This window comes from Fukomys damarensis, unplaced genomic scaffold, assembly GCF_012274545.1.
Source record: "Fukomys damarensis isolate Sample0158 unplaced genomic scaffold, DMR_v1.0_HiC HiC_scaffold_12, whole genome shotgun sequence".
NCBI classification, from domain to species: Eukaryota; Metazoa; Chordata; class Mammalia; order Rodentia; family Bathyergidae; genus Fukomys; species Fukomys damarensis.
This window is the reverse complement of record NW_022900924.1, coordinates 3,156,454-3,169,236: the sequence shown is the minus strand read 5'-3', so window position 1 is coordinate 3,169,236 and position 12,783 is coordinate 3,156,454. Positions and strand designations below refer to the sequence as shown.

Sequence of the window (12,783 nt, the reverse complement as noted above, 5' to 3'; positions counted from 1 at the left end):
CCTGGCTCCGCCTTCCTGTGTCCGCCAGCGTCGCCGTCACCGGGCTGGCCTCGTCTCCAAGCTGCTGGACGGGGGAGGTGGAGCGGACCCTCGCGGGGCTGCAGAACCGGCAAGACCACCCTCCTCCATGTCATCGCTCCAGGTCGGGTCGGCGACGATGGTACACGGGGAAAGTAACAAAGGTAACGTCAGTCAAGACCTGGGACAGGGCGGCCCGGTTCCGGAGCCTGTGGGGCCGGTGTCGCAGAGGACTCAGCGCGGATCGTGACAAGATAGGAGCCTCTCGAAATGAACCACGCAATCTTCTAGATAAGCCACGGTTACAAGGCATTCTGGCCTTAGTACCTGGAAACAAGAGAGTTCGTGCAAATGCCTCGGATGAGGAACAGCTAATTTAAAAAATGGATCTGTCTGCTATGCTATTTGGGATAGAGAAATCTGCTGCCATTCAATTTCTTTCTTTCTCTTTATTTTTTGTTTTTTTGAGACAGGGTCTCACTATGTAGTTGAGACTGACCTGGAACTCACTATGTAGCCCAGGCTGGTCTCGAACTCACAGCGATCCTCCTGCCTCAGCCTCCCGAGTGCTGGGATTCCAGGATTTTGTTCCTATAATATTTGAAAGTCTTAGGGCCAGGGATATCACTCAGTGGCGCCACTGCCTGCCTCACACGCTCAAGGTCCTGAGTTCGATCCCGGGTACCAAAAACAAAACAAAAATTGAAAGTCTTTAAGGAAGGCTGCATTATTTTCCCTATATGGATAGTTTTTCTAGGAGGACTAATTCTGAGACAATGCAGTAGGTAAAACGGAATATATGTTGACTAACAAATTTAAAAAAATTTTTTTACAATTTAATTTAAAAGTTACATTGATACCTACATGACTTGCCAAGCAATATGATTTAAAAATTCAAGAGGGAGCCGGGGGGCATGGTGACACACACCTGTAATCCCAGCACTCAGGAGGCTGAGGCAGGAGGATTGCTGTGAGTTCCACACCCTCCTGGGCTACATAGTGAATTCCAGGTCAGTCTCAACTACATAGTCAGACTCTGTCTGAAAACACCAAAAAAAAAAAAAACAAGAGGGCTGGGGATTTAGCTCAGTGGTTCCATCTCAGGCCTTGCAAGTACAAGGGCCTGAGTTTGATCCCCAGTACCAAAAAAAATTTTTTTTAATTAAAAAAAATACAAGAAACATAATTAAAATGATAGAAGTACCAATTTGGCTAAAATCCACAATTTTATAGAACTGAGCAATAGTGTTAAAAATCTCTTTGCTGATTATTTAAAGATACACAGATGGTGTTATGATTAAATTGTGCCTGATTTATAGTCCAGATCCTCTTAAACTTTTAGTTACTTACAAAAAGATCTGGTTTCCCTCATGGATGAAAAACTGTAAAATTATAAATGGAAAAGTTTTGGATTATGGGTAAAGTAAATACATACATTTTGCTTTATGACGGCCATTACATGTTAAATAAAAAAGCTTAATTTTTTCTGAGTTTTTTTAAGGATTTCATGAGAAGAGTCACAATTTTAGAGATACAGTGTTGATTATACTGCTTTATTTCTAGTACATGTAGGTAGCACAGAATTATTTATGCCAAATGTACCTGTTAATGGTTATTTTTTGAGTCAGTGCAGAGCTCCAGAAGAAATTGTAATTTAAGAACTGCTATGAAGTTTAGAACTCTGGCAGAACTTAATAAACTTGAGGATTCATCTTATATTTATTAAAAGTAAAGTAAAAGAGGTTTATTTCCAAACTCCCTCGAGTGTTTTCTTGGTATTAATAGGATTCCTGTAAAGACAAATGTGCTAAAGGACTATTTTAGTTTATAGGTTGTATATATCATTCTACTGTCCTTGGCAGATAATTATTAGATTTATTAGTTACATATTTTAAAGATTTAGCTGTTACTATTTTAAAGACCAAAAAAAAAAAAAAAAGAAAAAAGAAAAGACAACCAGGCTTTGTTGACATTAAAATGACATGGCAAGAAATTTGACAATAGAAAGAGTACAGCCGGGCTTGGTTGTGAATGCCTGTAATCCCAGCACTCAGGAGGCTGAGGCAGGAGGATTGCTATAATTTCGAGACCAGCCTGTCTGCATAGTGAGCTCCAGGTCAGTCTGAACTACTTAGTGAGACCCTGTCTCAAAACACAAAAAACAAAAAAAGAAAAGAAAGAAACAGTACATAAGAGTACATGAGTCTAATACTGAGAGAGATGTGTTCAAGGTTTTTAGAGTGTTTTCCCATTGTAGAAACCAGGGTTCATTTAGAGACATGGGGTTTTGTTTATTGTTTGTAGAAAAATGTTGATTTTAATTTGATTCAAAGTCATTTTTATTATACCATTTTAATGCATCCTTCTTGAGGTTGCTTTCTCCTGAACATGTCTTAACCTATTATGGTCGAACTGTTATTTAAAGCAAGTAAAATATTCGAACCTCCGTTTAGTTAAAAGTGCTATTTCCTTTGATACAGCTATATAGACCAGTTCTGTTGGTGACAGTTAAATTTATTTCTAAGAACTCCTGAATGTGTTGCCCAGATAAAAATTTAAATCACCTTATCTCAATCTTATAAAGTTATTTATGGCCACTTACACTTTTTCTAGAATTATCTATTCATTTTACTTGCCCATTTTTTTATTGAATTTTTTATTTGGAGGGGTATGATTTTTTTTTTTAGTTCTTTATATATGCTAAGTGTTAGTCCTCTATCTAAGGACTATCTAAGGAATAGCTGGAAAAATTTTTCCTATTCTGTAAGTTGTCTCTTCTTTCTGTTGGTGGTTTCCTTTGCTGTGCAGAAGGCTTTTTTTTTTTTTTTTGTAATGGGGTTCAAACTCAGGTCCTTGCACTTACGAGGCAGGCTGATCAACTGCTGAGCTAAATCCCTGACCCCTGCAGAAAGCTTTAAATCTGATATGATCCCATTGTTAACTCTTGGTACTATTTTCTGTGCAACTGGGGTTCTGTTCAGAAAGTCCTTGCCTACACGCCTATGACTTCAAGAGTTGTGCCTATTTTATATTCCAGGAGGTTGTTTCTGTTTTAACATGTACAGTAGATCTATCTTGACTTTAGTACAGGGTGAAAGATATGGGTCTAGATTCAATCTCCTGCATGTGGATAGTTAGTTTTCTGAGCACCATTTATAAAAGATGCTATCAATCTTCCAGCCTTTGTTTTTGGCCCCATTGTCAAAGGTAAAATACTTGATTGTCCTTGGGGTTGTTTCTGCATCCTCTACACTGTTGCACTGGTCTACATGTATATTATTATCCCAGTACCATGTTGTTTTTATCACCATAGCTTTGTAATATAATTTCAGATCTGAGATTATAATGCCTCCCACTTTGCTCTTGTTATCCAGGAGGAGTTTGCTATTCTGGGTCTCTTCTGGTGCCACGTAAATTTTAGGATTGTCTTCTCCAGTTCTGTGATGAATGCTGTTGGTATTTTGATTGTGACTGTGGTAAACCTATATGTTGGTTTTAGAAGTGTGGTCATTTTGATTGTATTGGTTCTTCCTATCCAGGAACAGGGGTATATGTCTATTTTCTGATGTCCTTTTATGTCTACTTTCAGAGTGCAGTCATTTTCATCGTAGAGGTCTTTCACTTCCTTAGGTTAATTCCTAAGTATTGAATTTTTCTTGTTGCCATCGTGAATATTTTTTCCAAAATTGTGTTTATGTTTCTCTGATCTTTTATGTTCAGTAGTACTTTCTTTTTGAAGTTGGGTGTGATACTATATTTATATGCTAATAATTTTTATCTCTTCCTCTTGAATTGTGCCCTTAACCAATATGTTGGGACCTTCTTTGCCTCTTCTAATCAGTTTTGTCTTGAAGTTCGTCTTGTCTGAAAACAGGTCAGCTACACCTGCTTTTGTCAGGTTCCATTGCATGAAATAGTGTTTTCTGTCCCTGTCCTTTGATTGTTTTAGCTTCATCATTTTGAGAATCTGATGTAACCCCAGTAGGAGGGCAATTTAGAGGCAATAGAAAAAAGGAAACTGCCGAACAAAAAACCCCAATACTCTGCTTGGTTCTAGGAAATTCTTAGAAACCCCACGCTGAGCTCCAGGCCCCTTGACACCCATCACTGGGTGATGTAGCCCTCGTTTTGGATTACCTACTGTGACCTTGATCCTGAGCAAATCACACAACGTTTTATGTGACCTTTCTGGGGGTTCAACCCATCAAAACCGGGGCCAAGTGAGAGCTCCTTTTTTTTGGTACCCGGAACTGAACTCAGGTCCTCCTGCCTATGAGGCAAGTGGCCGCACCACTGAGCTAAATGCCCAGCCTGTGGGAGCCCCTTTTTTCCACGCTAGCCTGTGTGCTGCCTCCTGTGCTCTTCTTATAGGAGAACAGAAGAAAGGTTAACCCTGAGGATGCCAGAGAGATCAGGAAGGCGCTGTAAGCAAGTGAATAAATCAGATCCTTTAAAATCACGATATTTGAAAAAGAGATAAACTACTCCAGCTTCCTCATGCTGAGAAGATAAGACCACTGCCACCCCAGCCCAGACTTGACACCGAGGAGGATTTACCCCTTCCTATCTTTTGGACCAAAGCTTGGCTAAATCTAACAGCTTTTTCTGGCTTTTGTCCTGACCCATGTCTAATTTAGAGCACTCCTGTGCCCTTGACGGGGGTGAACTAGCTGCTCTCCTAATTTGGCCAAATTATAAGTAAACTAATTTTTCCATTTTTATGGACTTTTCTTGTTCTTGGTTGTGGGCAGGTTAAAAAAACAAAAAACAGAGAGCTGAGACCCAGGTGCAGGCCTAACTGAACGCTGCTGGTTACAGGATAGTGAACCATAAAGAGAGTAGCTCACTTAGACTGCCCTTTGTGGTTTCTATACAAAAATAGAATCTGAAGCCAAGGATTTTGCTCAGTGGTTCTGCTGCCTGCCTCGCAAGTACAAGGTCAGGAGTTCAATCCCTGGCCAAAAAAAAAAAAAAAAAAAAGAATCTGGAAAAAACAAATTTTTAGGACTGTGCAGACCCGAGGTTTATAAACACCCTCTTTTCCATGTCTTGGGGTGTTCTTATGAACCCATCTGGTACCTCTGGAGAGTCATGTTGGGACATGGAATCAGGAGCTTATCTGGGGCTTCCTCACAAGGTGAGTTTGGATTCAAGCTTCTTGAACCATTTGTCTGGCAAAGAAGTTCGGATTTTGGGTTGTGTTTGTGGTCAGTATATTCAGAAGAGACAGTCAGAGGAACTTACTGTCTGAGAGGAACTCGCCTGTGTTTGGAGATCTCTGTTATGATTTGCTTCAGAATGGAAAAGGCTTGCTCTATCTTGGAGCTTCTTCGAGAAATTTTGGTTATCTGTGACTTAGAAAAATGCTTGTTGTGATATAACGTAGCCTGTATAACTGAAACTGTAATTTTCAGGCAAGACAAGACTTTTAAAAGTCAGATTTTTTTTTTTCTTTAGAAACAAGTGGCTTCTCCAAACAGCCTCAGATTTAGGACCGAAACCAACACCCTCTCCCCTCTAGCTGGAGGAAGGGACACAATACGCAGGTACAGTTCTGGCCCCAGAGGTCAGAATCCAGCTTCCTTTCTAAGGTAAGCGAGGAAGTGGAAGATGGCGGGAGGGATAAAGCACACCTGGGGTTATCCATTGTCTCTTTGTCACCTCTGTCCCCTTTCTCCCTCCCCACGAAAGGCCCTTGCTTTCCTGGACAGAGGGAGATGGTGCTCTGTGGTAATGTGATATGAGTCCCTCATCTCCTAAGAGCTGGCTTTGAATAAAGCCCCCCCCCCGCCCTTTCTTTCTTTCTTTCATCAAAAATGGCTTCCCAAGGTTTGTTTGGGAGCAGTAAGCAAACAGATCTGAGCATACAGACCTGAACGGCCAAAGCAAAAGCGCGCTGTGATCTAATGCGGATATTGTGAAGATCTTTTGGAGTAACTTTGGCTAGAATTATATTTGTGGCTGCTCTGTTTTGCCCTTTTGAGCTCACGGCTTTTTTAAACTGGTGAATTTGAGGTAGGATAGAAACAAAATAAAGATAGGTTAAAAAAAGCGAGACAAGAAAAATGTAATTTAAAATTGTACTTTTTAGGAAAAACTGGTTTCAGGACATAAAGTTACTCAGGTCCTTTTCCCCACTGCAAAGAGATTTGTTTTTTGAAAAAAAGATCCTCAGGGTTGCAATTAGCTGGGCATGGTGGCACATGCCTGTGACGTTAGCACTTGGTAGGCTGAGGCAGGAGGATCATCATGAGTTTGAGGCCAGCCTGAACCACATAACAAGAGTGTTTCCTTTTTTTTTTTGGTACCGGGAATTGAACTTGGAACCTTGTGCTTAGGAGGCAGGTGGCAGAACCACTGAGCCAAATCCCTGGCACAAGACTCTGTTTCAAAAGACAATTAAACTAGGTCTATGAGTTGCACCTGTATATCATTCTTTTCACCTTCGAATAGGTCGTTACCATTGCTTTTTCCTGTAAAGAGGGGCAATAATTCATGGCAACAGAAGACAGCAAAAGTGAAAAAACAAAACCAAACCAAACCTTCGTTTTTCTGCCCCTTTTATCTTATTCAGACTACTTAAGGTGGGTAGTGCTTACATCCTCAGTCTAGTACCCCCCCCCGGGCCTAGGGCTGCACCATGAATCGAACACACACTGTACATTCAGCCACCTTTGAAAAAGCCCCACCTGAGACCACAGAGGCTTTGGGGTGACCTTAGAGCGGACTTGCTAGTAGGAGGTGGTAACTGGGTGTGAATGTTGGGCCCAGATCGCGGTACCCCAAAGACCACCAAAGAGTCGAGTCCGGTGCAACCACAAGAGGGGTTTATTGCAAGCTCGAGCCTGGACCCCCGGTCCTCACCGAGGCAGCGGTTCTGAACCAAGAGTCCCGAGCCCCATTTCAAACAGGCCTTTTATCAGCAAAGGAAGCAGAACTAGGGGCTTTCTAGGCGGGTCAGTGCCTGATTGGTTAACATTGGGCAAAGGCAGACGTGGTTCTATTCTATTGGCCAGGGCCAGACGTCCCTCCCTGCAAGATGAACAGAGAAGGACACCTGGTTCCAGTTTAGGAGAGCTGTCGCGGGTTTTTCCGAGAACTGGGTCCAAAGGGCACTCTGAGGCTTTTCCAGTAACTGGGTGGTCGCCTGACCACAAAATGGAGTCAGTTTGGTCTGCACGTGACCTAGAAGGGTCTTTCTCCCTCTCCAGATCCTCCTTCGCTCTCTGCTTCCCGCAACCATAGCGCCAGCAGCTTTTCCTCCACGGCGCAGCCCTGGCTGTTTCTGCATTGGATCGTGCCGTGGACTGAAACTGTGAGCCAGCATAAACCCCTGTGACGTGTAGGTGTCACAAGAAAGTGACTAAGACCGGTTCCGGCAACAGAATGGAGTCCTTGCTATGATTATCTGGTCGTGTGGTTTAGAAGCCTTTGAAACTGGCTTGCACGAGGAGTTGGAAGACTTTGGAGACGCCAGCCGGAGAAGCTGTAAAGCTAGAATGCTGTAAGCTGAGCTTGAGGGGCGATTCTGGTTGGAGCTGAGAAGCGCAGACTGCTGACAGCAACAGGCAAGGCTAGGTTCCCAGCTTCAACTGGGAACAAAGACTCTGTCGGACGTTGGACTGGAGGCCGTGCGTGTGTTAAGCTCTACAGAAAATGTGCCTACGTTACGCTCATGTCCTGAGACTTTGCCGAGCATGATTTAAGGGTGGAAGACTAACCCTGCAGAAGAAATTTCAAAGCAACTGAATTTTCAGGTTATGATGTGGGTACTGCTGGTGGCATTCAGGCAAATTTATATTGTGAAACAGGAGCAAAAAGCCTATTTGAAAAACTTTCAGTTTTACCAGAAAGGAAGTGCCTGAAAAGTTTGGACACAGAAGAGCCTGGTTGCTGAAAAAAAAAATTACCATTAAAATGAAGCCAAGAAGGACAGGGATTTTAGGTCAGGGGCACCGCACCTGCCTTGAAAGCACAAGGTCTGGAGTTCCACCCCCAGTACCAAAATAAAACAAAATGAAACAAAAAACAACAACCAAAAAGCCAACTACTTTGCATCAGGACAGTAGGAAAAATGCCTTGAGGGTAACTCAGAAATCAGCAAGGCCCCATCCTCGAAGGTACAAAAGGAAAAAAAATCTGTCCTCTGAGAACAAAGTCTGGGGAGTTCGGCTCATTCAAGGCCAAATAGGAAAGAGTTTCCTCTGCAGTCACTGCCCAACGGGTCCTGGCTACTCCTCCAACGGGCTACAGAACTTGGCATCATCCATGTGGTCTGGTTTTACAGGGGCAGAGGATGCAAGAGTTGCGGGGTCAGAGAGGATTCTACCCAGATTTCAAAGGAGCAGTTTGGCCTTGAGAGGGCAGTGTCCGGAATGAAGGTGAAAGTGCTATGGAGACCTTGCACTCCAGGCATAAGGAACATCTGCTGAGGAAATCTGCAGGCTGCGAGCCGGGTGACCAGAGGCACGGAGAGCTACAGCATCTCATCACAGCTTGCCTGGTATTCTAGGCCCACAGTTACAAATTTTAATATTTGTTCTGCTGGGTTTCAGCCTTGCTTTGGGATAATTTCTTTCTGCGGGTTATTTGCCAGTCATCAGGATAATACGTAACTTTGTTAAAAATTTTAAAGTACCGTTGCCAGGCTCCACCTGGTCCTAAAATGGTAAGTGAACGTGCTATTTAAGTCCAAGCTACACAAGCAAGGGTTAAAACCGCAGCTCTCAGCAGAACCCACAGCAGATGTGGGTGACACGTGGCTTCTCTGGCTTTTCCTGACCCAGGCTGTGAGGACTTCAGGTAAAACAGGACCTGGTGTCACTGGGAGGAGATGAGACCGTAAAACCATCAAGTACAGCACATCTTCTGTTCCTCGACCACAGAGGTTTGCACTGATCACTGCGCGTCACAGATGTGCCAGACCCCTCTTCCCATCCCCTATAAAAAACCTGTGCCTTTTGTCCCTGCGACACTGATGGCCCATTGGTAAGTACCCTCCTTCAGTCTGCACCCAGGCCGATAAAGTCTGAGCCTTTGCCCTAGCCTGCTGGGGCGGGCTCAACCTTCTCTGCCCTGTGTCACAAGAGTGTGCATCGCTTTTTATATATTAAGTGCATAAACTTGTAGGTTTTTCTGGGAACACACAGAGTAATATCTTGATTTTCTTGAATCATCTAAAATAGTTTTTATAATAATATTAAAATTGGATTAATACTTATAACTACACCTGAGTCATTAGCTGCTAAATTTAAGTATTTTTGACTTCATAAAGTTAAAAAAAGACATTTCAATCTTAAAATTGCTTTTTTTGTGGGGGGGCATTATCTTTCTTTGTGGTTTAGGCTGACCTTGAACTCTGTAGCCCAGACTGGCCTTGAATTTACAGGGATCCTCCTGCCTCAGACTTCCTACTGCTGAGATTATAGGTGTGCACCGTCACACTCGGCTGAAATTGCTTTCTTAAATTTACTAAAATATCATTATATAATTCTATATTAAAATATCAGAAGTGTGATCAAACTATACAGGTAATGATTAATGTATTACACTAAACAACATATCGCCACCTCGAAAGACTCCTCACTTCAAACACACTTGGCTCTTTTTGTCATTTTCTTCTCTCTTTTTTTGAAACTCTTTTTTTAGTCTATATTTTTTTTTCTTTGCTTTTTTTTTTTTTTTTTTTTTTTGGTACCAGGGATTGAACTCGGGTCCTTGTGCTTGCAAGGCAGGCCACCAAACCGCTGAGCTAAATTCCCGGACTTTGCATTTTTTATTAGTATATGTTTATGGTACATAGCATCTAGATTCTTTGTGTGAAGTTGGTAAGTGTGCATAATACGCCTTAATTTCTTTTCTCATCCACTTTCCCGCCCAGACAAACTGGCTCTGCAAGAGCGATTTTAGGCCAGGTAAAGAGGAAAAAAAAAAAGATAAAAGCCAAAATAAACGGGCTGTTGTGAAAATGTGGAACGTTACAACAGCAAGCTCTTCGCGGCTCGCCTCTCCTTTCCTGCTGTCCAAATCCAGAGGAAACCCGAGAGGACTTCTACCTATGGGTCTGGAGAGGCAGGGCGGCGATCCCACATCTCGGGCTGGTACCAGTCGGGACTAGACCATCCCACTGAGAGCCTGCTCAAACTCTTAGGAGAGTGCAGGGCTTTGGGAACTGTTCTGCGTGTGTCCCGGGATCTGTAATTAACAGGTCGTGCCAATTTCCCAGCCAACTTTGCGGTGCCCTGCTCTCCTGTCTCAGTAGCAAATTAATTTAAACATTAAAGAGCCCTCATTAATTAAGAAAACATAAGCCTAAATGTCTTTTATTTCACGTGACTTAAGCAAATCTTTTTTTTAAGCAAATCTTTGAAAGATACAATAAATGTGTTTTCAGAACTGTTAGCATGCGGTTTTGCTTGTGTTGTTAGCAGTTAAGATTACATTTCATATCTTTGAGATGCTGTCTTATATACAGTAATTTTTGGATCTTTTTCCTCCTTTTTTAGTCAAATAGACTGTAGCAAGCCTGAGGGATGTGGGGAGTGGGTTTCAAAATAGCATTCTTTGCCAGTTATATTAAGTAAAGAAACAAAGACTTCACTGTATAAAATATAGATAGATTTTTCTGTGTGTTTTGAGACAAGGTCTCACTATATGGTTGAGACTGACCTGGAACTCACTATGTAGCCCAGGCTGGTCTCGAACTCACAGCGATCCTCCTGCCTCAGCCTCCAGAGTGCTGGGATTACAGGCATGCGCCACCACACCCAGCTGTACAATATATTTGTCATTATTTGTTAGGTCTCAGACCTAAAGCGATCCTGCAGATCTCAAGGACATTCTAAGGCTATAGATTGTCTGAATTTCTTCAGCTATCTGGCCACCTGGCCATCTATTTCCACAAAAAGACACACAGCATTCCTGGGTGCCATGACCTACACACAATGATCTCAGATAAGGGAGCATTCTTTGAAGACTCTCCCGCCTTGGGCTGAGACCTGATTTAGATTCTTAATGTGATTAAGGCCCCTGAAGGATTGCTAACCACTAAAAGGAACGAGGAAGACATTTTTGAGCTATCAACATCCCAAAGTAACTTCTAAGGAAAATTATTGATAAGGAGCCTAATTATCCTCATCCCCTAAGCCAGAGGAGTAACCTTTGTGAATGTAAAAATGTACCCAAATTTGCTTTTGAAGCAGATGGCCTTTGGGACGCTGCCTGCCTTCCCACTTGAAGATGTAACTCTCTCTTTACTTCACAATAAATTCTACCTATACGTGTGTTTACTCTGTGTGTCTTGACTCAATTCTTTCAGCAAGGGCACTGTAATGGTTTATATCTAGGTGTCCCCTCAGTGCCTCATGAGCTCATCGGTGGGGTTGTGCTACTCACAGATTAGTCCACTCATGAGTTTATGGCTAAATGTGATGTTGGGAAGAGCTGGGTCGCTAGGGGCATGGTGTAAGAGCCTGACTGAACCAGAGCGACTCCATGTTGACCAGCAAACGACCTAGAGACTGTCGCTCCCCCCATCCCTTATAGGATAACTAAGGATTCATTGTGAATTGTTAGGTAACTGCTTTGAATAGCTGGGAAACTAAATGGAAACTGTAGTGAACACAGAGACCCAACACAAATCACGCCACTCCTTACTTGCCTGTAGTTGAATGTTCTGAACATTATAATCTAAGTTGTAAATGGAATAATGGATAATCGCTCTGCTGATCATCAGGACGTGACGGTCAAGTATATGCTTGATGACCGCTAGCTCAGATCAACTGATTCTTTGCCTTTGTCCTCTTCCTGTAAGTTTTAAGTGTAAACCCCCCCTTAGCCCTATATAAAATGGCCTCTGTTTCCGAGCTAGCCGCCTCTCTGAGCTACTTGGCTTGGGGAGTGCCGTCTGGCCAGACTAATAAAGGTCTATTTGCCAACATGCCTGGTGCGTTCCTTCCTGGGTGACTCTCGCTGTCCGACAAGCTCCTGGAGCCTCGCTGAGCTTCTGAGCCCAGAATCGTGGAAGCCTCTTGGCTGTTCACGCTCCAGGAGTAAAAGTGAGACTTAAGTCTTACAATGGCCAGCGAGGGTTTATTTTCCTCCTTCCTCTTTGGTTTCTCCTTGCTCCCTACCACAACGCCAGGAGCTCTTTCTCCTCTGTCGTGACACCTCTCTGTCGTGCCACCTTGGCTTGGAGCCAGCCGACTTTGGGCTGAACCTGTGCAGACTGTGAGGGGAGATGAACCTTTCCCCTTCAAGTTGTGGACGTCGGGGACTGCGTCCCAGTGATGAGCAAGTAACTAAGACAGGCACAAAGAAGAGGACCAAGGGAGTGGAGGTGCGGTTCCTCACCGTGACGGGACCCAGCTTCTTGGTGCCGGTTTCTCAAAGAAGTGTTTCGGGAACTTAATTTTGTGCTCATCTGTTCTCTCAGATTTTGTGGGTAATTTAGAGATAAATGTGAAAAGTAAACTGAAGGCCAGGGATTTGGCTCAGTGGTTCCGCCGCCCGCCTTGCAAGCAGAAGGTCCAGAGTTTGAACCCCAGAACCCCACCCAAAAAAGTAAGTTGAACGGGTATAAATGAGATAGGTGTACAAAACGTTATATAAGTAAAACATCTGAGTGAGTTTTTGGTCATTAAATCAAAATTCTAAAATAATTTGCTAAGTGTACTCTTGGCTTCTTAAAATCTAGAAAACATAATGTTTGGGTATTTTTGAAATGTGTTTCATGGGTTGTTGAGATATATATAGATATATATATAT

At 42.9% G+C, this 12,783-nt stretch overlaps 1 protein-coding gene across 1 annotated transcript in view; it reads left to right on the top strand.

The window, feature by feature from the left end:
• Positions 1 to 6,857, top strand: part of LOC104848280 — a 28,737-nt gene extending 21,880 nt beyond the window's left edge. Inside the window, exons 3-4 of the mRNA XM_033762272.1 lie at positions 5,476 to 5,609; positions 6,472 to 6,857. Coding sequence (XP_033618163.1) covers positions 5,476 to 5,609; positions 6,472 to 6,601 — 264 coding nt within the window. The 3' untranslated portion in view covers positions 6,602 to 6,857. The remainder of the gene's footprint in view (positions 1 to 5,475; positions 5,610 to 6,471) is intronic.
• The last annotated feature ends 5,926 nt before the right edge of the window (positions 6,858 to 12,783 follow it).